General features: G+C 41.2%; 1 protein-coding gene across 1 annotated transcript in view; it reads right to left on the bottom strand.

The window, feature by feature from the left end:
• The window catches only part of dnah9l (dynein, axonemal, heavy polypeptide 9 like), a 36,621-nt gene extending 10,848 nt beyond the window's left edge, over positions 1 to 25,773 (bottom strand). Inside the window, exons 1-61 of the mRNA XM_023428069.2 lie at positions 25,561 to 25,773; positions 24,842 to 24,985; positions 24,376 to 24,566; positions 23,233 to 23,428; positions 22,850 to 22,949; positions 22,297 to 22,508; positions 21,977 to 22,210; positions 21,510 to 21,677; positions 20,857 to 20,973; positions 20,458 to 20,595; positions 20,099 to 20,223; positions 19,493 to 19,688; positions 18,548 to 18,652; positions 18,213 to 18,404; positions 17,712 to 17,912; positions 17,275 to 17,610; positions 17,051 to 17,128; positions 16,912 to 16,967; positions 16,636 to 16,756; positions 16,328 to 16,497; positions 15,973 to 16,195; positions 15,771 to 15,887; positions 15,460 to 15,546; positions 15,162 to 15,320; positions 14,885 to 14,968; positions 14,616 to 14,774; positions 14,222 to 14,344; positions 13,648 to 13,770; positions 13,148 to 13,372; positions 12,801 to 13,019; positions 12,416 to 12,583; positions 12,032 to 12,157; positions 11,837 to 11,944; positions 11,609 to 11,740; positions 11,373 to 11,533; positions 10,763 to 10,919; positions 10,517 to 10,662; positions 10,287 to 10,403; positions 10,064 to 10,202; positions 9,265 to 9,357; positions 8,903 to 9,097; positions 8,485 to 8,562; positions 7,103 to 7,235; positions 6,614 to 6,741; positions 6,346 to 6,494; positions 6,097 to 6,247; positions 5,790 to 5,921; positions 5,506 to 5,679; positions 5,210 to 5,414; positions 4,522 to 4,687; positions 3,971 to 4,073; positions 3,500 to 3,637; positions 3,233 to 3,334; positions 2,846 to 3,007; positions 2,497 to 2,580; positions 1,990 to 2,099; positions 1,662 to 1,824; positions 1,354 to 1,477; positions 666 to 808; positions 377 to 538; positions 93 to 152 (exon numbers count right to left, since the gene is read on the bottom strand). Of these exons, the coding sequence (XP_023283837.2) occupies positions 93 to 152; positions 377 to 538; positions 666 to 808; positions 1,354 to 1,477; positions 1,662 to 1,824; positions 1,990 to 2,099; positions 2,497 to 2,580; positions 2,846 to 3,007; positions 3,233 to 3,334; positions 3,500 to 3,637; positions 3,971 to 4,073; positions 4,522 to 4,687; positions 5,210 to 5,414; positions 5,506 to 5,679; positions 5,790 to 5,921; positions 6,097 to 6,247; positions 6,346 to 6,494; positions 6,614 to 6,741; positions 7,103 to 7,235; positions 8,485 to 8,562; positions 8,903 to 9,097; positions 9,265 to 9,357; positions 10,064 to 10,202; positions 10,287 to 10,403; positions 10,517 to 10,662; positions 10,763 to 10,919; positions 11,373 to 11,533; positions 11,609 to 11,740; positions 11,837 to 11,944; positions 12,032 to 12,157; positions 12,416 to 12,583; positions 12,801 to 13,019; positions 13,148 to 13,372; positions 13,648 to 13,770; positions 14,222 to 14,344; positions 14,616 to 14,774; positions 14,885 to 14,968; positions 15,162 to 15,320; positions 15,460 to 15,546; positions 15,771 to 15,887; positions 15,973 to 16,195; positions 16,328 to 16,497; positions 16,636 to 16,756; positions 16,912 to 16,967; positions 17,051 to 17,128; positions 17,275 to 17,610; positions 17,712 to 17,912; positions 18,213 to 18,404; positions 18,548 to 18,652; positions 19,493 to 19,688; positions 20,099 to 20,223; positions 20,458 to 20,595; positions 20,857 to 20,973; positions 21,510 to 21,677; positions 21,977 to 22,210; positions 22,297 to 22,508; positions 22,850 to 22,949; positions 23,233 to 23,428; positions 24,376 to 24,566; positions 24,842 to 24,985; positions 25,561 to 25,758 (9,006 nt within the window). The 5' untranslated portion in view covers positions 25,759 to 25,773. The remainder of the gene's footprint in view (positions 1 to 92; positions 153 to 376; positions 539 to 665; positions 809 to 1,353; positions 1,478 to 1,661; positions 1,825 to 1,989; positions 2,100 to 2,496; positions 2,581 to 2,845; positions 3,008 to 3,232; positions 3,335 to 3,499; positions 3,638 to 3,970; positions 4,074 to 4,521; positions 4,688 to 5,209; positions 5,415 to 5,505; positions 5,680 to 5,789; positions 5,922 to 6,096; positions 6,248 to 6,345; positions 6,495 to 6,613; positions 6,742 to 7,102; positions 7,236 to 8,484; positions 8,563 to 8,902; positions 9,098 to 9,264; positions 9,358 to 10,063; positions 10,203 to 10,286; positions 10,404 to 10,516; positions 10,663 to 10,762; positions 10,920 to 11,372; positions 11,534 to 11,608; positions 11,741 to 11,836; positions 11,945 to 12,031; positions 12,158 to 12,415; positions 12,584 to 12,800; positions 13,020 to 13,147; positions 13,373 to 13,647; positions 13,771 to 14,221; positions 14,345 to 14,615; positions 14,775 to 14,884; positions 14,969 to 15,161; positions 15,321 to 15,459; positions 15,547 to 15,770; positions 15,888 to 15,972; positions 16,196 to 16,327; positions 16,498 to 16,635; positions 16,757 to 16,911; positions 16,968 to 17,050; positions 17,129 to 17,274; positions 17,611 to 17,711; positions 17,913 to 18,212; positions 18,405 to 18,547; positions 18,653 to 19,492; positions 19,689 to 20,098; positions 20,224 to 20,457; positions 20,596 to 20,856; positions 20,974 to 21,509; positions 21,678 to 21,976; positions 22,211 to 22,296; positions 22,509 to 22,849; positions 22,950 to 23,232; positions 23,429 to 24,375; positions 24,567 to 24,841; positions 24,986 to 25,560) is intronic.
• Between the last annotated feature and the right edge of the window lie 333 nt (positions 25,774 to 26,106).

Genomic DNA, 26,106 nt, shown 5'->3' with positions numbered 1-26,106 from the left:
GGATGGTGCAGTTATAAAGCAAGAGACCGAGAGACGATGTCAGAGAAGATGTCATGGTTGGTTATCACCCATGGTGCTTTGCAGTAACTCACCTCATTGACGCTGGTGTGGGCGTGAGAGATGAACTCACAGATTGATGCCCTCACATTCGGCTGCAACGGATGAAAACGCACAAAGATTTATGAATTTAACACACTGGCAGCCATTAGCTAAAGTAACCACATTTTGCTAATACCACTGACAAATCTGGTAATATTTCACTTTTGCCATGCAATTGCTTGCTCAAGTTTCTACTCTTAAAACACCAAAAGAGAAGAAGAAGAAGCAGTTGATAGGTGAAAGAAAGTGAATGAATACTAGCTGAATGTGTTGTTACCTCCAGACCAGGGATCTTCTCTATGAAAGTAGAGCTGACAGACTGCAGGGCATGCTGAGGCCAGGGGTGGAACCAGTCTATTGCTGTGCAATTCACCAGAGCTGGAAACTTTCGCGCACGTGTCCGCAACGTGAATCCGACCGGAGAGAAACACAAGACGACCTGGAGGACAAAGAGGATGACGGCCGACTTATTTCACAATTGATAATGTGGTAAAATGTTTCATATTATATTTTGATGCCATATCTTAAATGCTTTTTAATATAACATAATAAATGATGTTTCAGACCTTGAGCTGTCTTCGTATCCTCTCAATAAAGAAGCTCCAGCAGTTGTCTCTGGTATCTATGAGTCCCAGTCCTCTGAGCTCAACGCGGATGGATGTCACAATAATATCCACTTCTTCATCACTAAACAGGTCTGGAATATCCCCTGAATAACACAAACAATAAAGACTCAGAGTATGTATTTCTTCCTATTTATATAACGCTACAGCTTCTCCGAATACAGTTGCTGATGGCATTTAATGCCATTTTATCCCAATTATTTTTCTTGCAGACATTGTGCTGTATTTTAGCTGCAAACATTCAAAATGTCATTCATAACACACTATTTTTGGACAGAATGTGTAAAAAATATTAATTTTATTCCAATCAGATTCATATACCGTCCCATTAATGGAATATAATGTAAGTCAGTGCTAGAGTTTGGCTAGAGTCTGTCGTTTCACCAGCCAGTCTGTGTGAAATGTGCCTTCTCTGCTAGAGACAGAAAATAAATCTGGCTGATGAAATTTTCATTCTGTCGACTGTTAACTGAATGTATGCTCTGAGAGGCTTTGACACGATAAATTCACATGTAAAAGAAGGAAGTTGGCTCATTATTCAGGTTTGACAACAAGAGCTTTTACACACTAAAGCAGAAATCATTTGCTTATCAAAAGAGAGGACACTCATCCCAGGCCGGGGCAGCCAAACCTGAGGCCAGCATATCGTTGATGAGCACCAGGAAGCGTTCATCTGGAATCTGGGCGTCTGTGTGAAGGAACACTGTCCCAATGTTCTTCACCCCCACCTTTATATACAAGGCTGCTATATCACTCTGGACAGGAGGGGACAATGGATACGTTAATATGTCACTTAATTAATCAAGTGAAAGTAGGAAATAGAAAGAGAGAACAATGCCACAGTTTTATTGAGGGTTATTATGTCATTTTGCATCAGTTTCGCATGTGTGTGTGTGTGTGTGTGTGTGTGTGTGTGTGTGTGTGTTAATGCATATTTACTTTCAGGTCATTGATACCATAGCCTTTACGCAGTGTGATCTGGAAAACCTCCAGCATGCTGAGGAAGGCGGCCAGCCGACACAGACTCTGCTTCCCGCTCCCCCCAACCCCCACCAGCAGGGCGTTACCATAGGGGGCTTCCAGGATACGACTGATACGACACCTGAACACAAACAGCAGAATTAACAGCGTGAGTGTGTGTGTGTGTGTGTGTGTGTGTGTGGTCTGTGGTTCATGTTTGTACTCATCTGTGTAAATTCACCCTTGTGCGTGTTAGCATATGTTTGACTGAAGCTTGCGTACACATGTGTGTGTGTGTGTGTCTTACACATGCTGGATAGCTTCTTCAAACAGTACCAGGTCCATGACAGCGTGCAGCTCATTATAATGCTCCAGAGCATCAGCCAGTGTCTTCTGGAGTTTCTCCCAGTCTGAAGCCTGACACGATGGCCAAATAAACAAATTTGAAATGAAATTGATTCTCTTGTCACTATGTGGTTACTTCCAGATACGTAATGAAATTAAGTTCTTATCAAGACTTGAGTCGATTAACTTTCAATTCAAACCCCATAAAGAAATGAAAGGTAATTAGTTTGCTAATGACAGTGCATTCCTCCTCATTTATTTCCTGACAGATTAGACATGACAGCCGCATTTTTGCCATAAGCTCTCCAAATATGTGAGCTACAGATTAACCACATACTAAATTGATTTAAGTCAAAAACAATTAAATTCACCCATTTTTATTACCACAGTTATTAAAAAATAAATGGATGCTTGAAAGGAGCAACACAAAATCCAAACCGGAACACCTCTGACAAGCTTGTGTGTTTACCTGGTGATAGCGAGGCTCTCCCACTCCCTGGGCAAAGTGACAGTACACCAAAGGCTGGTGGATAAAGATGGACTCATCTATTCCCTGGAAAAAAAATTGTCAGAAAGAGATAAAAAAAAAAGCAGGAAAATGCTGAACCTACGACAGGCCAGTTTATTTTAATTTATACAGTGTGACACTGTTTGACAACCTCTATAAATTGCTTAGAAACATCATTCATGCTTTCTATGTTCTTGGATCTGCCACGCGGGTTGAAGTGTTGATTGTAAAAGGATGTTAATTGCCTAATATTGTATATTTTTGAACATTTTAAAGATTAAGATGCTACTGTATGGTCCTTGTTTCTTGCCTCAAAATATCTCTTGCCGGTGTCCAGCAGGATTTTATTGAAGAGCTCCACATCTTTTTCTTCCATCAGTTTGTCGGAGTAAACCCTGGAGCTCTCATGGAGCCACAGGTGAACCAGGTCCATGGGGTAACGGATACACTCTGGCAGGGCAAACAGGATGCCCTACACACCAGGTCAGGAGTAAATACCATGTGATGAGATTACAGACAGTTAACATTGACATTTATTTCCCACATTACCATCCAAACAAATCAGGAAAATGTAGTTTGATAGCTGAGGTCTGTATATCACTTATTCTTAAAAAAAACTTAATTATTACACCAATAATTTCACTTAGTGTAGTTTTGTGATGTATATATGCATTTTGAATGACTGTGCATGTGTGACCTGGAAGATGTTGGAGAAGTCTCGCAGGTTGAAGATGTAGTGGAAGCGTATGGCTGTAGGGAGGAAGTTCTGACTGATTTTCTGGTGCAGACAAATAGCTGCCTGGATGGATAGATGATAGAAATGGTTGTATAGATATCGGCACAGACAATATTTCTGGGCAACGTCATGCCTGTATTGGTTGATAAAATGACAGACCAGTGTTGGCGTGCATATAGGCTCAAAGAGTGTCATCAGGTTTTTAATGCACTGATACTAAAGATGCACCTGTATGAGAGTTCCCACTGAGCGAGAGACGCCGTAGCTGAAGCCTCCCTGAAGGAAGTGAGCCGACAGGATGCTGGAGAAGATGGTGGCCAATGCATCAGCACTGGGGAAATGTACCGCGAACACTGAGAAATGCCTCTGGAATGGAAACAGGGAGATTTAAGAATTATTTACCATCAGGAGTCTGGCTCAAAATCAATTTTACTTTCTGAACTGACTCTGAAATCTGACTTTAATGAGCTCAATTAGTGTTTTTATTGGTTTCTTTTGTTTATCATTTCTGTGCATAAAGTGTGTCTTTGGTTTTCACAACTGATTTTGTTCATTCGTTGTTTATATTCATTAGGGTAAATGTATTTCCTAACAATGTTTAAAAAGCTAGATAAGTTACTCTTATGATGAAAGTCATGCTCCTAGTATTTTGGTTCTATACTATGTACTGTATGTACCTGTGTGCGTTCAAGTCTGTACCTGTAGTCTGGGGTTGATAGAGAAGCTCCCAGCTGTTGGGTTCATACAGGTAATATACTGGCAGTTATGTATTTCCTTCAGTACCAGTCGTTGTCTGTCATACCTGAAAAGTTTCACTTTATTTAGATTCCACCTAGCCATCACATTCTGTACAATCTCTGTCTACCGTACAGTACACAGCGCTTCCCCTCGGCTGGTGTGGGAGGCGAAGCTTTTACTACGCTTAACCTAACGACTTATCAACCTGTCTCTACTCTGCTCTGCTCTGTGTGTGTGTGTGTGTGTGTGTGTGTGGAAGGGCTAAGACACACACACACACACACACACACACACACGGTGAAACAGAAAGCAGGAGGAGAGACATGCCACCGTAAATGACAGCAAAACGCAGGAGAGACTCACTGAAATGAAACAAGTGCACATAAATTAGGTAAATAACATAAACAAAATATTTTATCTATGTACTGTTTTTCTTGGTTTCTTGGGTGTACATTTCAGCAGCATGTAGGCTTTGAACATGAGTGTGTCCATAATGTTTGTCTCAGTCTTACCAATGGTTGTAGTCAAGGTGCTGGCGTATGAGTGTGTGCGGCTGGACGGTCCCATAAACGTCTACCTCAGGCATGTTGAGGTCGTCTATGAAGTAGATGAGTCTCTTAGCCGTAGGAGGAGCAAATTTACGACCAGCTTTCTTCTCCAGGGGTTTCTCTAGGACACCTGACGTCCGTGTAATGAATAAGACGGTTCATGAAAGGGAGAGAAAATTACTCACTTAACACAGAAGATGTGTAAATCCCAGAGGAGTGCTTCTCAATTCAGCATCAGGAAAAGAAACTTAAAAATACACGGATAAATCATCGAGTCAGAGCTTGTACTGTAGTGACTGCTGTGAAATTTAACTACTATTAATAGGCAAATGCAGTGAGCCACTAAAAGGAGACGTAATATATTGTGACACATAGTACGCCCAGGGTCAAAATCTTCTTTGTAGCGGGGATATTCACACAGTATATACAGTAGTAAGGGCAAGGGCATCTGAAAAAAGGAGAACTGGTATTCTATTTAAACAAGAACATCATGTCCTTCCTTATATATATAATAATTCATCAGAAACAGAAGTAACAATTTGGACGTTAATAGACAAAGTCAAGAGATACAATTATTTAGCTTTTCTTCTCTTGCACTTTTTGTGAGAACTGAGATCCCAGAAATATTTGTTCTCATTCCTGTGATTCTTACGCTGCAGCATGGCTGATGTGGTGTAATAGTTGAAGGGGACTTTAGCCACCATGTAGTCTTCCTTCAGCTTGGCGACTTTATCAGAAACCAGGATGGTCTTGCCCACTCCAGCGTTGCCCACTAACATGATAGGTTTGCCTCTCTGGAGCAGCAGGTCCATGAAGTAGGTCAGACAAATAGTTTCCGGGGTGTGGACCAGCACCGTCTGAAACAGACATCACATGACTTGATGTCCATTTACTTGAGCGTAAATATAATGCAAAGTAATTCTGTTCGTACACACCCTTTGTACACACCTGTAATGGTACATCAGGTTCCAGCTCAAATGACACCATCTTCTCGCTCCAGGGGGTAAACTTTTTAGTCTCAGAGTCTATGAAATAGTCAAAGACGGTGCCCTGGGAGGGAAACTTCACTGCCCGCATCTCTTTAGACCACCAGCGACTGAATTCGGCGCGATAGTCGTTCAGCTGAAACGGGTGTTTTGGAAAACGAATAACATGAATTTACTAATTGTAAGCAAAGTAAAATGATAGTAATACAAAAACGTTCATCCAGCAAACATTCAGTTAGTACGCACATGATCCTGGAAGAGAGCCCCGCCAAAGGCCCAGACACAGGCGAAGACAAAGTAGATTTCATAGAGTTCTCGGGGAGAGTCGGCTGGAGTGTTGTCCTTTGTCAGCAGGCAGTCCAACAAGGAACACAGCGTCTGATTGAGCAAAACATAGAAACGCAATAATCGATTAGACAAGATATAGTAACACATTTTTGGACAATATACAAAAACACAACATAGAAATTCAACAAGTGCACACTGAGAAGGCAGGATGACACTAATTAAGACTCTTCGCCTTATACAAAACTAGCATGCTCTGTGTCCTCACCTGCACCATGCTGTTCTCTGGTATGGGAGTGATAGTTTTCAGGTTGCATCGCACTTGTTCCAGGCAGTATGGCACATACTTATCAAAGAGAATGGTGACGTTGGCTCGTTCTGATTGGGCCTGTCGGGTGTCTATCCAGCTTGTCACATAACTGAGAGCAGAGTAAAGACAGCACTGCTTAGCCAAAATACAAATTCAGAAGAAATAGAAGTCTGTGATTTTAAATGTGCATTTGTGTGTGTGTCTCACGAGCTCCAGCCAAGGTCCTGTGGGTTGACAAAGAGTATTCCTGCTCTGGACACAGTAGCTGGAGTAGCAGCCCTCAGATGACAGATCTCAAACAGCAGACGCATGGAGGAGGACAAACTGATCCTCTCATTACTGGCAAGAGTCAGTACCTGGAGAGAGGAGAGTACTTATTATTGTTTGGGCTTTGGGTTGGTTGATGTAAAACTGAAATATCAGCATTAGAAGAACGGAAACAGGAAAATATCAAAGAGCAAAGCTGTACTTTCACCTTGTTGTCATCCATAACTGTGTTGAGAGACTCAATCCACATGGGGTCAATATCTCCATCCAGAACAATCCATTTGGGTCCATCATGGCCCACTGAGGTCAGCTCCCTCATGGTAGAGGAGAACAGACCTAATGTAAAGGGGAGAGTAAAACATCATTTTGAATTTTTTTTTTTTTAGATTTGTGCTGGTACCAGACCATAAGTGGGGCAAAAATGTCACAAACTATCATTTAATGTTGTACTAAAACAAACTCATGTAATGGAATCATAGTCAAATTATTCCATATCTAAACCATTCAAAGGAGAGCTAACTCTGAACCAGAAAAAGTACTTTAAGAAATTCTAATTAATTCTGAGAAGAGGCTTGGGAATAAATTATGGTCCTAGCACCAAAATAATTCCTGCTTGACAGTGACCTAAAATTTGGAGGAAACACTGGTTCCCTTGATCATCACTTATTTATTATTAAATTCCTTGTATAAGCCTCACCATCTTTCCATTCTCTGGTAGCAGGGTGCAGGTATCCAAACAACTCATCTGTGGTCACGGCTTTAGGGTTGATATCGTTCCATACAGGCTTCATCTTCATGTTTGCGTAGGTTCTATGGAGAGTCTTTAGGATCTGATGAATAAACATACTGTAAATCTATGACACGATGAGCACATAAGAATACTCTGTGGCAGTGCAGTGTCAACCCAAGACTGTAGCAATAGTGGATGTGTTTGACACCTCTTCTATGCAATAAATCAAAGATTTATGTAACCCAGAGAAGTTGAATCAGCAATAAAAGTGAAGAAATAAAAATAAATAAATCTCTGTGTTAATGCTGAGAAAATCATACAGATCCACCTGGAATAAACAGTCATTAAATATTGCACATGTATATGCTTAAAACAGTCTAATTGGTGAGAAAAAAGTGTTTTGTTGACAAGTTTGACAAACAGCCGACAAAGTCAAGTTCAGTTTCACTTTAGCCAATCAGAAGCTTCGGCCCGCCTTCCGGCTGTCCACTGATTGGTCACGTTAGTGAGGAGGCCAGACGCCATTGATAACTTAACCCTAATGAGAGTTATGCGTGTTTTGTGGTAGGAGTGGTAAGAAATTCGGTTAAGCAATGGTGTAACTCACTTAAAGTTAATGTTGTGTTTACATGCTATAAGTCATACTTTATCGTAACCATATAAAATCACAGAGTGGATAAAAACAGAGAACACTGTTCCGTTCCTGTCCGCGCACTGAGACCAGACGCCATTTTCCAAGCTAATGTGCTAATTCATTGCACTGGTGAGTTCAATCAGCTTCTAGTTGTTTAAAGATGTAAATTTAAGTGGGGTTAAAAAAATATTGCTGATTAGCAGATATGTTCTGGCACACTGGTGTGTTAAAGAGACTGTTATTTAACTGTTTTTAACTGTTAACTGTTTAAATTTTGATGCGTTTTTTACTATTCGCGTTAGTTGCTGCAGCAGAGCTACTGATTAAGATGTGTGCTAGTGAATCCCTCTTTCAGCATGTCTTTCAGTGCACAGATTTCAGAACATTTTAATTGTAACTTCAGTCTACCTGCTTTTTACTTGCTTGCCGTTCAATATAAGCAGTCAAACTCTACAACCATGTCCTGTGTCTCTATTTCACTATTATCCCGATTATATTGACTCCAATCGTTTCTTATACTGTACTTAGTGTACTAGTTTCAAACTGAAAATGTATGTGCTTTGTATGTGAGGACAATGGTTACAAGTCAACTCCCATATAAAGTGGCATTAAAAATAAGTAGACAAATACTATTTTGCATGGCGTCAATCAAACCACATGAAAACACAAACAATGTATGTGCTTTCATGAATACAGTAGTTATACAGAAGTTAACCTGGCTCTTTCCAGTTCCTGGTCCGCCAACTACAAACACAGAGTGCCTGACAGCCAACAGCTCCTCCAGCTGGGTCACCTGGAGACACAAAAACACAGCGTCATATTGATTTCTGATCATATAAATACTATTAATCACACATTTACATTTCATCCTGACAATTCACAGAGCTAAACTATAATTCTCAAGTATAAATTACTTTTGAACATTGATGAACTGTGCCTGTGAAGTTTATTCATCATAGTTACATTTTTTATACAGTATGAACCTTGTCTCTGATCCTAAGAATAGCTTTTTTCCCCTAACTATTCTTTTTTGCAGCAAAAAGACATCCTGGTGCAGCCATTAAAAAAGAGGAATTTTAATTTTGCAGAGGAGCACTTCCATTTCAATATAATATTCAAACAATGAGACACACCTTAAGTATGAAATTCTCCTCAGGCTGCAGGCGCAGTTCACTGACTGACTGGCGAACAGCGTTCTCCAGCTCAGGGTCTCTCTTCCTGGGCACATCCAGCTGAGGAAACAGGTCACTGATCAGCCCCAGGAATATGGGCACGTCACTGGTCACTATCTTAGGCAGGTTGAAGTCCCTGAGCGCCCGCATTAGCACCTGGGGAGAAAATGATTGTTTCCATATAGTAAAGAAATGCGATTATAAAATCAAATTTGTGGAAACTACAAGCTACATGATTGCACACCATTGGTCTTATATCTAATAGATATGATATGATTTAGTGTGAATGACGGCACACATCAGTGATGAAGATTGATGCATACCTGCTCCTCAGGCCTGCTACGTTCCTCTCTTTTTAGAGATCCTGCCACAACCAGGACTGACTTGATGGCTCTTAAACCCCAATCATAATGATCCTGACAGATAAAGGAATAAAGGTATGTAAGTCATCAAACAGGAATGATAATACATAACATCTTTCATAAAATTGTTTTAGTCATGTATTTCAATACTGTTGAAGAGGCTTATTGAAAGTCTAAGAGGCCTATATTAAATTGTGCAATTACAAGGATCAGCACATAGAGTAATTACCCTGAAAATTACTGAAAATTAAAAATGTGAAAGAATGAATGAACCTTATTCAAGAGCGCCTTCTATTTCTCTTCATATACTGTATATCCACCGTGGTATACACAAAAGGGTTGATTAAAGTGAAATATAAATAAAAAAGCTGTAGCGATTAATCATCCTGTCAGCCAGTCACACGGTGAGCATCTAATGAATGGGCAAACCACATATCAAAGTCAGGAAAATATGTCATAGCACCACTTAGTACATTTCTTTGCAGTACAATAAAAATACAGCCAAAAGTTGAATTAATGTCTAGAAATATGGTATCACATATGTTTTAAATTCAGAGTTAGAAGCAGAAGTCTTCTAACTGTAAAGATGTTGTTTGCTTAATTCAACCAGAGACCTGAGCTCACATGATAATCCAAATGAGACTTCTCTTTGCATTTACATTCACCCTAGATTTTTAGATTGTCTATACTCATCCTAAAAGAGCCCAGAGCGTAATCATTGTAGCGTCTGTGTCTTGACAAATCAGTTTTATGTACGTACCTGCTTGGAGAGCAGCTCTTTACAAAGAGTGTAGAGGCTGATGAATTTGCGTGCCAGCAGACGAGCGTCTATGAAGCCTTCTGCCACCAACATGATCTCACAGATTAGCTCAAAGTCTGGGATCACCATGGCACAGGGCCTGAAAAGTCAGCAAATCATTTTTGTTTTTAATCAGCCACCTTTAACATAAGTTAATTATCTCCTTAATCTCTCTGTATCAGACCTGAATAAAGCCTTGAGGTTCTCCGGGAGCTCAGCCCTGCCAGCGTAACCAGGGTTCAGAGTGATGAAGATTCCCACTGTTGGTTTCAGCTCAATCTCCTCTCCCAGGAAGTGGAACCTATATACGCACAGGACCAGGTACAGATTACAAAATGGGTGCATAGAAATCATAGACGGGATTAACAGAAAAAAGGGTGAATAACTTTATGGATAGTTTACAATGCAGTCTACCTTTGCTTCTTGTTGCGTACAGCATCCTGTATAGTTTTGACCTGTACAGCTACCACAGACAGCACTTCCACTGAGATCCTGTTAAATTCATCAAAGCATCCCCAAACACCTGTCTGAGCCAGCCCCTTATAAATGTTACCTATGGACTGAAGAAATGTGATAGAGAAAGAGTAAGGGTGGAATCAATAAACAAGTAAATGTGACATACATGGACACTACGGAGAACATCTGCACAGTCCATGCTACCTTGTAGTCCATCTGCTCTGAGCAGTTGAAAACATACACCATGATGCCCAGGGAGCGTCCAAGGTCCTTAGTAGTCTCAGTCTTACCAGTTCCAGCCGGGCCTGAGGGGGCACCACTCATAGTCAGATGGAGGGACTGGGTCAGGGTTATGTAACACCTAACGGAAGAAAGATTGAGGTATAAAACATATTTAACCAATGCAATAACTTTGGATTCAGTGGACCTGTGTATTTGTAGACAGTGTGGTATAAAAGAAACGCTGTAATGTGTGTGTATTTATTGGTGAATGCTATAGAACGTTGACACATACATGACTTCAGTGATTGTATTTTTTGCAGTTTTTTGATCGCAGGATGTTGACAAAGCAGTTGTGTCTATCATTACACTCACATTTTCACCTGCTTTAAACCACTACGCATCTTCAAGTGTTTATTGTGACCCTTATTGTTGCTGTTGAGGAAGAGGAGTCTGTTACTATTGTCTGTCTTCACTCTAACCAAAGAAAGGTCATATGCCACCCCTCTCTTTTAAGGACACATCTTTAATAATGTGTACAATCCGTCTGCATGTACAGTATATTGGTAGCATATTGTGCCATGTTTATGTGTACCTGTCCGTGAGTGGAGTGATGACCAGTCTGTTGGTGTTCCCCAGGTATTCATAGCTGAACTGGAACTGGGCATCGCAGATGTTTATGTAACTGTGTCTGGTTTCATCATCCCAGCGATGGCGTAACTGGGACAGCCAAGCAAATGCCTGTCCTGTTGTCACCTAAGGGACATGTAAAGTAACACCAACAGGTAGGTCTAATTGTTTGCATAAAACTAGGTCTAATACTGGCTTTACCTTCTGAGTTATGAGATTGGCGACCACGTCTCGAGCGTGGACATCAATTGTACAGACAGTCATAATTTTCTGTCTGTCTCCTGGAGTTAAATCTCCGAGCAACATGTGGATAAGCAAGTTCAGCTGTGTGATCTAGAAAACCAGAATTCAGCAAACATCACTGAATAAATCAAGAAGTATGTTCAACCATCAGTGTAACAATATCTTGTTCCAGTGTGTTAGTACTACCTGTTTTCTGTTGTAGTCTTTGAGAGCTGTCTCAAATCCCTCCTCCACCCTCTCGAAGGCAATGCCCACATCTGTGGCCCACCACACCTGACTGCCAGTCAACCCTACCTATAAATGGTAAGGAAAAAAAGATGCAGATTGTTTCCATGTTTGTAAAGTTAAAGTGGTAATTCTTCTGATCATACATAATCACACCTGTGCAGGGTAATCAAAGAGCCACTGGTCTCGTGGTTTGTCTTCATAGGCAGCTACGGCCTCCTGGATCTCCTTCTGAACAGTACAGCGCATGGTGCTCTCCAAGGCACTTAGCCAACACTCTGCCTGAAGACACACACAAAATGTCAAAAAAGTAAATAAAAATAAATGTAGAATCCCATGGTATAAAATGCTCGGAAAAAGCATGAAAATGATCGCACATGGCAAATGTATACACATAAGATTGTATACTTACTGTACATATTATGTCAATACAGAGAAAGTTGTTTATTATAGCTCTACCATAGTGATGTGATAGTTGAATACAGTGATAACTGTAATTGTACTTGCACACATGAAAAATCAAACTTTGTTGTTCAGTACCTGTCCTTCACAGACACACGGCTCAGAGAAGGGAACATACTCTCCCTCTCGGCTGTACATCCCTATAGCAACTGCCTCATCATCCTCCTCCCCTCCTCCATTTCTGTCTGAGTCCTTGAAGCAAAGATCTGCTATGTTGTCAAACAGCTTCAGCAAGTGTCTGGTCACCTAGAAATCACACACACAAACACACCGACTATGGCTCCATTTCTAACCTTTAGAAATGTTAACTGTAATCTCGTGACTGGAAGAAGACAATGAAAAAAAAAAAAAAAACAAGAATCAATGTTCTTCATTCCATAATGTTAAGACACAGTTTAAGAAAATGTTGAACTGATAAATCTGGCTATCTCTCAGAAAACATAATTCAATTGTAATCTATCACCTGTTTGGGCTGTGTTCCCTTGGAGACAATCTCCAGCAGGTCTGAGGCAGAGACAAAGTAAAATCTAGGGAACGTGAGCCTCTTGGTCTCCAGGTATTCGGCCAGGGCCTTCTCACACACAGACAGCCTCTGCTGCAAAGTCTCCAGGTTCTCCAGGAAGCTGGGCTGGTTGGTCACCTCAACCACATTACTGTTCTGCACCACCTCAGTCATCAAGCCCTGTGAGAGAAGAGGCAATGAAAAAGAAGAAAAAAATGCAAAGGAGATACAATGCAATGGTACGGTGAGATAGATGCACTGTTTATAAAGTTGACAAAGGCCCTCGCTCTACCATGTGGATGTGTTACCTGGAAGTCAGTATGGATTCCCTGGAAGCGCTCTGCGTCATTGGCCAGCTGGCAGCGGATGTCGTGGCTGTTGGTGAAGATGCTGTTAAGGTGGGCCCAGGTCCTCTGGACAGACATCCAGGAGGAGATGACCAGGTCAGCCACCATCAGCTTCTTCTGCCACCCACTCACCTCTGCCTGGAAGTACTCTACATATTTACTCATCAGGATGTTCTGCAGCTGCACCTGAACAGAAATAAAACAGGTGCTTTACACAGTGGTCTCTAAGAAGCCTCTCTGGTGCACTGTTCTACATATAAAATGAGAAATATTCTGTATTTCCCGTTCACTATTTTTACCATTTTGGTTTTGATCGGCGAGTCAGTTTGACACCAATAACCCCAAACCCAATGTTTCACACCAAAACTATATAATGAAACATCATAATATATATATTGAACAACTGAAGGAAAGTCATATATCACATGCTGTGGAGAAGCAGTACCATAACACCCACTCACCTGGTTGTCCTCCAGTGTCTCTATCAGATTCTCATCTGCCTTGAGCAGAGGGGTGCCTGTGCTGGTGTGAGTCTCATATGACAACGACATAAAACTCCATGTCTGGGTTATCTCTGCCAAAACCTAAGCAAAAGTATAAAATGTTTATTTTATAAATGTGACATCTGACATTTGAAGCATCTTAAACAAAAAAGATTTTACTAAGTTTATGGTTTGTCACATATCTGTGCCATGATCTCTGATTTGTGGTCTTTTGTACTTTAAATCAGCTACAGGTGAATTGAACCTTGTGTATCACTTAAATCTTATTAACTCTTTATTTAAGAATATGGTTGAATTTAAAATTAATGTTCAAAGATATTTGGACAGTGGTGTAGGTTCATTTTTTTTGTTAAGATTAGAAACAGTTTCTCAAATGTGCATCCATGTGAACTGATGTCTCTCAGTGACTTTGAACTATTACATGAGTGACTATAACACACTCAATAAGGAACTGTCTGTTGTGTTTAATAGTCTTGACCCTACAACATCAATATACATCCTAATATACTATTACAAGTTGGTCTCTTTCTACCTTCTCTATGGCCATTTCTTTCACAGCCTTGTCCACTATGTTTTTGACCTCATCCTCCACACGGTGAAGGTGCAGTTCCAAGAGGTCCCCCAGGGTGGTGCCCTCCCCCATTACAAACCTGACCTGAGGGCCAAAAAAAAAAACAAGGCAACCATGAGTGTGATTAGATTTCAGATCTGGATAATTGGGTTCACTGAACTGTGCTGGTCATTAAAGGCCTGGAGGAGTCTGTAGGATAGTTGAATGAAGGCACAGTACATGAAGACTAGATTAAAGAAGAAGAGAGCTCAACTCAATAGAATGGCAAATGCACAGTGCAGAACGTGATCAATGATGAAACGTTATTGAATCAGATGCTATGAGACACTGTGAAGCAGCAGAGATAGTCTCATACCCCAGTGGTGTTCATAAGCTGTTGCCAGTGTCTTTCTCTAACTGCAGAGTTTTGCAGCTCGTTGACGGCTCTCAGAGAGGTCAATAAGTTCTTCACAGTTGCCTCCAGACCCATGTAGACATCCCACACCCGCACCTCCTTATCCAGCATCTTCATCTCCTTCAATGTGTGATGCAGATAGTCATTAATTATGGAAAGATTTAACAGTTTTTCTTAATCCTACCCAAAATGTAAGATTATGTCTGTCTGTCAGTGGAAGCTTGCCATACTTTGGCAAATCGTCTGAGCTCCATGTCCATCTGCTCAACATTGATCTCCTTCCATGGAGTCTTGGTCCAATCCTCTATACTGGTCTGGCATGTAGAGGAGAATGGAAATATTTAATCTGTGATTCTCTAATGACTTTTACAGAGAAAAAAGAAATGAGAGCAGAGAGCAGTCAAAGGCTGGGCCTCACTGTGCTGTCTTGTGTGTTAACTGTTAATCTATTGGAGCTCAATCATAGTTAAGTGCCAACCTTTTCTTATTGTGATAATAACTGTGTACCTTGACAAAGATGACCATGTCCCAGACCGCTTTGACCAGTATGATGTCGGAGCGACACTGACGAAGCTGCTTGTAGTCCAGGAAACTGACCTCAAACAGATCAGCCGTGTCCTGCAGCTTCTTCATTTCCGCTTCCATCACTGCTACAGCTCGATTAGACTGGAGACAACGACATTTTGAAATGCTGCACATTACAATTTGATTAAAAACAATGGAATTTATTTTTCTATTTAATCATCTACTGCAAGGTATGACCTTTTAATTTTGAATGGGTAATCATGCACACTTCTCATCTCACCTTATCAATTAATCTATATGGCTCCTCCACACTGATTTTAAAGATAGTTTCAGTACGAAACTGTTCTCTGAACTCAAGCTGTTTCACCTAAAACATGGAGGCAAAGCAGGACATTTGAGTTTTCAAAGAAGCTGCAGGTTTTTTGTATATCTGTTTCCAGCTCTTCATCTGTGACTGTCCGCACTGGGGGGGGGGTACGGTCAGTCATATATAATGTAGGACAGAAAGTGAGAAGGTTTAAATGTCAGATATTGAGCTCTTTGTTAGGGGCTGCCACACTGACACCCTACCCCGCTCACACACAGCCTCACCTCAAACCGGACACATTTCCTGCGTATAACTGAAACTTCATTTGACTGTAGAGGCGCCACTTCATGTTTGACTGTGAAGGCAATTTTCCTCAGACTCTTCCACTTCTCTGGCAGCTCCTGTGTGAAGAACGTAACTTACTGACAAAAGCACAGATTCTGCTAGTATCCATGGAAATGTGTGTATCTGTACAATGGCACAAACTTCTAGCTGTGTGTAGACGCTCTCAGGCAGTTGCTGTCCGTATGTCTTGAGGAGTTCAGCAGTGGACTTGAGAGGTTTGAAGTGCTGCTCAGTGCTGATCTGTCTGTCTCGTATGGCCATGAGGTGTCCCATGATGTCCACAAGACCTGCATAGTCGCCATCTGACACCTTGTTACAGAGACCGTGGGCTGTGTCCTGGACAAAAGAGGATAATTCCCTCACGCTGCGGGATAGAGGGGAAGGAGGATGATGTTAGGTTTCACAGTGGAGAGGAATCTTAAAAGATTTTAAATCCATTTAGAGTGATATATTGTGTTTTTACACTCATCTGTCCTTGTGTGTGCTTGTGTCTCACCTCTGGTTCACATGGTTCAGCAGGTGCTCCTTGAACATCCAGCTCCACCGCTTGATGACATTCATCAGTGTGTGCTTGAAGGGTCTGATGTCGAGCTGCAGCCAGCCATAAAACACCCTCCTGTCCTCCATCTTGCTCACTCGTACATACAGGGACTCAAACAGGTTAATCTGGAATGACGAATGATACGACAACTCAGGGAACTCGGCCAAAGAGAAAAGAAAGAGACTGTGGTTGCTCTGACCGGATCTGTGAAAAACGCTAAATGGTGGTTAAATGCAGGAATATTAAAGGCTGGCGAAGCACACCTGCTCTTTGAAGTTATCCAGGGTGGGTGGGTTCTTTTTCAGTTCATAGTCGGCATACAGCTCAGCCTCTTCTGTACTTAAAACATGGCCATAAAGCAGAAACTGCCTCATGAATTCAGACCTGTGAAATGTAAAAAAAAAAAAAAAAGAGAGACAGAAAAAGACCGGAAAGGCTTTGCTTTTCTCTCAAAATTTTATTTATCGTATTTCAAGTAATGAGAATTATAATTAAGACATTTGTAAAATTACAGAGAACAACAGGAAACCACATCTGACCTGTCATCAGTCCAGAGGTAGCTGTAGCTGGCAAACGATCCCTGGTATTCCCTGACCTGAAAGTCATCAGTCTTTACATTTAAAAAACTGTGAGCATAATAAATGGGCCTTTAGGTGTGGACAGAAACCAAACACTCACCTTAGTGATAGCTGAACGTGCCCGTGAGCGGATGACATGGCACATCGCTGACAAATCATCCATTTCATTTATGTCACACTACAAGATGAGCAGACAAGATGGCGTGGCATAGCAGTGTTAAAGATTTCTGTGTCAGCAGGCAAATATATTTCTGTATGTGTATGCAGTATACATATGTATGCATGCATACTGTGTATAAGCCTATAATCTAAACGGTACAGCACCTGATAGTTTTCCAGTTGTTTATGATTTGCCACCCTGGGAATGAAGGACGCCATGTTTGTGATGTTGGCCACCATCTTATCCACAATATCATAGAAGTTACCGCTGTTGCTGAAGTCGAATGAGGGGTCAAAGGTCATCTCATTGCTGTTGAGTACCAGCTGGACCTCAAACAGTGGTGTAATGCGCTGGGCTGCATCTGTGTTGTCCATGAGGTACTGCAGGGAGCACCGCACTGCGCTGGAGAAACCTGCCAAGATCATCCGATCCACATGGTCCGTGTAGGCCTGCCACTCGCTGCTGTTCAGGTCTGTCACGCCGAGCAGAGACTGGTTCTCCTGGAGCACAGTGGAAAAGTGATGCGTTAGAGGGATATAAGGGAGATGTAAACATCTACAATATGTGAACAAATCCTTCTCGGTGAGGCGTGTCAATATACCTGCAGAAGTTTGTGTATCTGCTCCCCTGTGCTGGCGATGAGAGCATGCTGTTTGGAAACACTCTCCTCGATGTCAGAGAAGATGAGGAGAGCAGAACCATGGCTCTTTCTGGTGATGAAGGCCCGGTGGCTGAATTTACCCATAAGGGCCTGGATAGCCTCTACATTAGCTTTGCTCTTCTGGACATGACTAGAGATGCTCTGGTGATGGCAAAAGAGAACACCGATTACAGCCAGTAATTAGCCTTTGATGAACAGCTCCATGTTGCTTTTTGTTTTAGTTTTGTTGGGTGTTTTTTCTATAACTGAGCAAAGCTTGGAGCACACGAGGAGAATGCTATTAAACTCACTCTAAAATGAACCACAAGTCTTTTTTGCATTTCAACTAAAAATACAACTGAGACAAGCCGTATGTATAGCAGAATAGTGTCAACATGTGTACTGAAAATACTCACTCACTAGCATTAACATTATATACTGTAGATAAGAAATGTTCAGTACCTTAACCAGGTCTCGTGTGCTCTGAATGTAGTCCCATAGGTCATCCTGAGCCCAGGTAAGCTCCTGGAGAGCCGGATCAAGCTGTTGTTTTGTCCCGTCCATCTCGTCTTTCACCAATCCCAGCTCTACAGCCAGGATGGTACTTTGGAGCTGGTTGTACCACTGGGTCACCAAGGTCAGTGTCTGCGTGTACTACATGGTACAAAGTGTATCAGATGTTTTTGACATATAATAGATCAACAAACAATTCACTGTTGCTGTCTCCGCAGCTCATACATGAACAATCAGTCGTCAAACACAATGCCCAATGCGACATTAGGAGCTTTGCTACCCACCATGTAGAGTCTCTCCCGTTTGGAGTAGAGATGGAGAGCTGCTTTAGGAATGTTTTGGTTCTTCAACATACCCAGATACTTCACCTCCCTTAGCACTGATGTCAACTGGGGAGAGCGATGAGGAGAAAATGCAATCAACAATTTGATGAATCGAAAGCTCAAGTGTTTTTTTCCCCTTTTACCTCCACAGGAATAAATCTACAGATCAGGACCATAAACTGCAGATCTCATTTAGACTTATGAATAGTTGAGTGGTAGATACATAAAGGTCAATCATTGTTTTAACTAAGGGCACATATACATGATGTGGTATGTTAGAAGAAATGTGAACAGTACATCAGATAAGTTGTTTATCCTTGGATAAGAATGCTTGATTTTGACATTACTGGTTAAACATATTCATTGCTGCTGCGCTTTTCGGGAAACACAACATCTTGTTTCTCTGATTTTACGTTGATTATGTTTTATGATTTTCTTCATCTGTTCACACACTGTGGTTATTGCTGCTACTGCAAAATAGTTCCTCTGTTTCAAAGCAAACCACTAATTCTGGTAATTTGGGGCACAACAACTGGATGTTGGGAAAAGAAAATGAATCAGTGAAGCCTATACTAAATTCATGAAATCATGAATTTAATTCAGGCTAAATAGGTAATGTGTTGTAGTAATCAGTGACATGTTGCAGCAGAAATATACATATATGTAAAGGATTTTGCTTATTTATGATGTTAACTCAACTTACCAAGTTTGATTACAGAAGGATTTGTACAATGTTTCATTGTAGTTCACAGTTTGCATTATCCTTTATCTTATATGAGAGCAGGTACGACTTTAAAAGCATTTCTGCATCAATTCAACACCAGAAAAGCACACTACATTTAAAAATTTTACTCTGATTAATATGTTTAATATATGTTTCGGTGATTGCATCTTTTTTGTGCTTACAGCAGGACTGAAGTTGACCTGGAACAGGCCTGTGTCAGTGTCCAGTGTGAGCAATGGTTCCTTCTGGTGGGTTTCACAGATTTCCTCCAAGCCCTCAGTCCACTCTGAGAACAGCTCCTCGTCATGCTGGTCCAGAACCTCCAGAACATGCTCACACTTCCGGAGGACATCGTCCGCTTCAGCACACCCCAGAGGCCTGGAAGTAAGCGATGCAAGGAAGGATCTTGTTTGTACATTAGCTTGTATGCATTGACATTCTTGCAGTATGTATGCTAGAATTTTATTCCAAAATAAGATTAACACTGTTTTCAAAGATCTGATACCTCCTGTACTAAATACTGAAATCAAAAGTGAGTGCAGTATCAGAGTTATGAACTGAGGGAACATCTTGCAAATATTAACTTTCAAACTAAGTATTGAAGAGTTTAGATTTAGTTTTTTTTAAACAAAACATTTCAAGTAAACGTCACACCTCAGATGAGGATTTCTGATTGTGTGTCTATCCGTGAATATTATGATTAACACTACAACAGATCTGCTGGATCTCAAATGCTGATACTGATGAAATTGTGTGTGTGTGTGTATGTGTGTACAATCGGTCCGTACATATGGGCCAGCTGGCAAAGGTTACTCCTGTTGGTCAGGATGCGAGTTCGAAGCTCCTGTGAGCGTTTGAGGTTGCCGGCCACTGATGGCATATTTTTCCCCAGGACTGCACAGCCTGACCGCATCTGAAGAACAAAGACTTAATTAATTTGGTTCAGGTTGAGTCACATTCGTATCAGATGTTTAGTTAATTGTGTGATGCTAGTATCATAATAAGCTGTTAGGGGCTTTCCTGTTACTGTTGGTAACTGGCTGTAGTTTGATCATATGGTGTATTTTTATATATTCTGAAGTAAGTGTGTCAATATTCAAATTTCTATGACATATAAAAATGATTATCGCTGTTCCACCTCTCTTACCCCATCTCTGTGTTGATCAAGTATAAACTGACAGTGGTCTATTTCCTGGTTGAACATGGTCAACAACATGTTGTAGTTAGGAGAAAACAGCTGGTGGATCCTGGGTCTCTCAAGCAGGGTGCCGAAAATCTTTAACAACTAGATGGGACAAAAACAGTTTTAAGACGGTGTACAGAAGACACAGTATGATGCCCAAAAGTATCTGCATTACTTTGGAGATCGAATGACCTTTAATAGAAAACACCAACAAGTTGAAATTAATGAATAAAATGCTTCTCAGCTGATATAAATGTGATAAATGTTCTTCATGTGCTCCCCTGATGTCCCTTGATGTCCTTAAAGTACAGTGTATTTGTAAAGAGTGGGATTGTAGGAGGAGTTCAGGTGTAACAGACTTACCTTAAAGGTGGACTTCAGGTTTTTGGAGTGCTGGAAAGCCAGATTGAGGACAGTCCCAAGCCTCTGGTCAAAATCTCTGTTCTGCTCCATAAAGTGCCTGTAGTGACGCACAAAATCCTAGACAAAGGATGGCATTAGACAGGAAATTGTGGATATTTCCAGTCCCTTCTCTGATTATAAAGCTTTGATCCATTTTTATTATTGGGCTATTTTTATTTCATAATATTTTAAGTGCAGTACTTCAAGTTCACCTTAGCTCAGTTGATCAGCAGTTGCTGAAATAACACACTTGCAAAAATATATATTTTAACACAGATCAATTTCTGATTGAGTTCCAGTTTAGATTGGCTGAGTCACACTGGAAGATGTTGTAAAATAGCTGTAAAATATCTAGTAAATTAAATATTGATGCACTGACAAATAATAACTGCTGTCACTGGTTCTTGTGTGTTGCTTAGCAACTACTTTGCTTTGCTACTTTTCAATTACTCTACCGCTGGGCAGAAAAATAACATCTAATTGTTATTTTTTATTATTTGGCTGTGACTTTCAATTCCACTTACAAATGGCTGTGAATCACAGCCCTTTGGGGCTTATTCATCAAATAGCAGTATGATGTCAAACACAACTGCAACACTCTCATGAGGCCTCACATCATTAGTATAGTCCAAGGGATCATATTTGCTCTCCCTGAGGGCCCGCCAGCGGTCATGAAACTCCTCGCTCATGCTGAAGACCATCTCGCTGAGGACTTTCCCTCTGGATCCACCCAGTTCAATCTTCTCCAGCTTCAGAAAGTCCAGTGCTGTAGCAAAAAGTTCCTATAGATGAGAGAACCAAACAGCCACTAATGAGGGTCATTGGATGGGGGTAAAGGTAGTTAAAAGCACTTATGTGAGGTGGCGGTTTTTCTATTCACAACAATAAATCAAAAATATACCTTTAAAATTAATATACAACAGTTTCATTGATGTAAACTGTGTGTTGAAAAGAACATTTGTTGTTATTGATACCAAGATAAAATGTATTCTTGAGGAAAACTGTTCAAGAATCTTTTTTTTTTTTTTAGATGACAGCCAGGAAACCAACTACACAGAGCTATGCTTGTAAACCCATGCACCTCGATCATGAGCAGCCTTTCCATGATGCGGTCTGAACGCTGGAACACAAGTGTAGCTGGAAAGTCCCACAGCTTGATGGTCTGACTGTGTCTGTAGTACTTAGGGATCCGCTGACGGTGAGCATGAAACAACTGCTTGAAGGTGCGCAGAACTGAGATGGTTATCTGGACTCTCTCCACCCCCTCCTCAAGCTCCATCTTAAACAGTTCCTCTGGGATAAGGTAGGCAAAGGCCTGAGGACAAACACAATCATTTCCATGAACAATTATTTAATTTCTCCTCATTTCTTTCACAGAAGCATAGAGATGCATCACTGTACCTTTTCAATGATCAGGTTACAGAACTCCTGCAGGAGGACCACCATGCGCTGTGGAGTGCAGTAGTACTGGGAACGGCTCCAGATGAGACAGAGTGTGTGGAAGAGAGGAGGCAGCAGAGCGTCTACGCAAGGGAAACTCGTCTCCTCTAAGCTGCTGATCAGTCTCCTCAGAGGGCGTAGATACAAATCTATGTCCTCTGCTTCCAGTACAGCTAGAATTATCACATACAGATGTACTAATTTATAACATGGCCCTAATAGGGAGGTAATGCAACAGAACTGAAATCATACAGTAGACTAATAGCTGTGTTCTTAAATAGACAATTTCTAGCAAAAGCAGCAACGTGATTGTCATGTAAATGAGCATGAGATGATACAAAAAAGGTGAAATAAAGCTGCATTAGAGTGTAAATTTGAAATTCAGAACTAGTGAATATGAAGAAAAAAAACAAACTTTTGCATTGAAAGAATTATTTTTTTTCCTTAAGTAAAACAAAATAAGAAATGAGAAAATTAATTCATTTGCACTGATAAATGAGTAATGCTGATCTACCCTCGTTGACTTTGAGGCAGACATCCTTAAAGGATGAGTAGTAACTGCTTTTGACTCTTCTCAGGATCTCCATGATCTGGTCCACTTTGGGGCTCTGGATCTGAAAACAAAGACATCATAGTAGGATGTATATCACCTGGGCTGATGTGGAAAGATAAATATTCCATTAGTGTGACAGATTAAGTATGTCATTCAACACATTTGGGGTCTGCTGATATTAAGCAATTCAGTGCTCTCAAGCAAACGGTGGACCCAAAAAATAGTCTTCAAGAATAACAATAGCTAATATGACATAAAAACACCTTTAATCTGAGAACTGTCGTTTCAGTTTATATATTGAAGTGATTGCACCCCTGCCAGCCTCCACAGAACCCGTCTCATACTTGCGAGTTGATGCCCTGCAGGTTTTCTCTCTGAGTGGTCCAAAACTGGAGCTCCACGTTGGGGCCTGGGTGGTCTCCACGGAGCAGCACCATGCCAGAGTCTTTCTTCAGGATATTCCATATCTGTCCGGACCACTGAACTATCAGAGTTTCTATAGAGTATAACAAGCCACGGTCCAGTGGCCAACCAGTGGGGCTGATGGAGACAGAGAGAGGGACAATCAGTGTGGGTAAAAATGGCAATATGGACTGTGGAATATGAATGTCAGCCAACCAAAAACATAACTATGTTGTTTTAGGTAGTTGTAAATATGTTCATTAGTTTGACAGATGCTTTTATAAAAGCTACAAGAGAAACTTACTAACACCAACAGAGCTAACAATAGCGCAACTATTTAGTCAAACTGACAACACTTGTGGAATAACAGAGCTATTAATCCTCAAAGACTTTCTATATACTTCTATATACTACTCTTCTACTCTATATACTCTAGCTAACTGTAATTTAAATAGGCTGTCTGCTCCAAAATAAAAAAATTTGCTCGATCTCCCAAAGTTGTGACTACTATGACTCTTATGGCCTTTGAAATAGCGTTTGACTTTGCTTGTTTTGAACAACACTTGAAATGTTATTAAATACGAAGAAACACAATACAAGTAGATTAATGTAGATCATTTTAACTGCTAATAAAACGTTTAGTTCTGTGTTTTTCTTAAATAATTGTTTATCATTTCTAATTATTATTATTTTTTTGTTTTGTTACTGGGTCATAGGGTCATACAAGGAAAGCGGGCAGTCGTCATTTCCGGCTACAAGTTCACAGAAGTTCAGAGCAGCGTCGAGTCTTTACATCGGTGGAGCATTTAATGAATGTGGAGATGCGGTGTGGGTTTCCTAAAGCTTTTTAACTAGCGACAAAGACTAGCATGTCTTTCATTGTTAATCTACGATATGATAACGGCCATTTAAATACCGACAAGTGTTCGGGTTAACACACCATTTCTAGCGTCAGAATGTGCAATGAAAATACAAATTAAGGTTGGCAATTATTCGGCTATCAACCTAACACCTCTGTACTGGACATATTATTCTGTTACTTGCTAACGCACACACATGCGGACCACACATGAACACACACTGACCTGAGGCCAATGTCCTGAGGCCGTGCCCTCTCTACACACAGCGGCAGGGGAAGCAGTGTTCGCCCCTCCGCGCGGCCTCTCAGAGTCACCACCCTACTCCTCAGCTTCTCCAGGTGCCTGTGGATGTCATCAGACACCACCCGCGGCCAGTCTTCATGGTTCAGACCATTGGACAGCACACACACCAGCACCTGTGCATGCAGTGGTCACACAAGCTGTTTTCAAGGTAACTGTGGACATACACACACATACACACACACACACACACACACACACACACACACACACATACACTCGCAATGCATTCTACCTTTGTTACGTCATGCCAGTCTCTAGATTGTAAAACCCATGAGTTCCATCATGTACACAGACACAATGCCACCTGCATCTCTGTGTGAGTTGGGACACCTGTACGCTTTCTCACACACTCTCTCTCACACACACACACACACACACACTAGCCCACCTCTGAGATGACAACAGGAAGGTGCTCCATGGGATATCCAGGCACCTCTCCTAACCGGAGTTGGTGTCTGAATCCTTGCCGGGTGATTCTCTTTACGCCCTTCTTTAGCAGACACAGCAACTTGGTCTTCCAAGGTGGGGACATCTTCACAGATGCAAAAACAGTAGGAATGCTTTCAACAGCATTGAAAGCACCAGAAATAAGTAGTGACTTATTTCAAAGAATGTGTATGTTAGATGGGGTGGAGATGGCAAGCCCAGGAGATTTTGTTAAAGACTTACAGTATATACCTGCATGTCAGCTTATTGCCATGTTTAGCAGCTAAATTCATTTGCAGTATGTAATTGTGAATGCATAAGAGTGTGAGAAATTTTGCTGATATGTTTTTTTTTTTTTTTTTTTTTTTTTTTTTAAATGTGTCCTCCTAGACAAATAGATATTTTAATTTGCCTCAACCACTCTGCACGTCTCTTTACCTCAGGGATGTTTGTATACATAATTTTTAACATACAATGCATACAGGGAACAACAGATGAACTATTCTATTAAATATTTACTCAAGGCTATCACCATAATTGAATTTGCCTACAAAATTGACTTTAGATGATGGGGAGATGAAAAAGAAAATTATACTTTTATGAAGATAGGTGCCTGAACTTTCTAGACACTCACTGTGTTTCTGTGTGTATTTATCACTGGGTGTGTATTGTTTCTCTTACCTGAGCATCCCCTGCGTGCAGTGTCCCACCAGGTCCAGTGAAGAGCAGCAGCCTGTTGGTCCAGATGTGGTCCAAGTAATCCAGTAGAATCTTCTGGTTCTCCTCTGCTCCGATGAAGCGGTTCCACTTATCCGTTTTCACTCGCAGCACACAGAAGGCCTGCTCCCGAAGGAAGTCCACCCTCTCATCTGACAACATCACCCCAGCTTTGAGAGAGGGCTCCTGGGGTATACGGACTCCTCCAGTGCCTCCGCTGCCTAAACCACCACTGTTACTGCTGCTGCCGGTGGAATCAGCCATGAAGACTCAGCTGGCGGGAAGCAGAAATACAGGCCACTAGTACTTTACTCAGTGTGTAGGGGATGTGAAACCAGAAAAGAGAATCACACAGAGTGCGACAAAAGGTACAAACTCACCTCTCCTTCTTGTCAAGCTCAGAAGCTACAAATAGACATTTCCCGAAACGTAACACTGTCGAACTCTTTCTGTCGTCTCGACTTTATGTTTCCTATCTCCTCTGCAGCTCTGCGGGATGTCAGCTGGAAA

Source organism: Seriola lalandi, unplaced genomic scaffold, assembly GCF_002814215.2.
Source record: "Seriola lalandi dorsalis isolate HSWRI2012SDOR001 ecotype SW California unplaced genomic scaffold, Sedor1 jcf7180002054866, whole genome shotgun sequence".
In the NCBI taxonomy this organism is placed as follows: Eukaryota; Metazoa; Chordata; class Actinopteri; order Carangiformes; family Carangidae; genus Seriola; species Seriola lalandi.
Note: the sequence above shows the minus strand (reverse complement) of the source record. Positions and strands in the feature narration are given on the sequence as shown.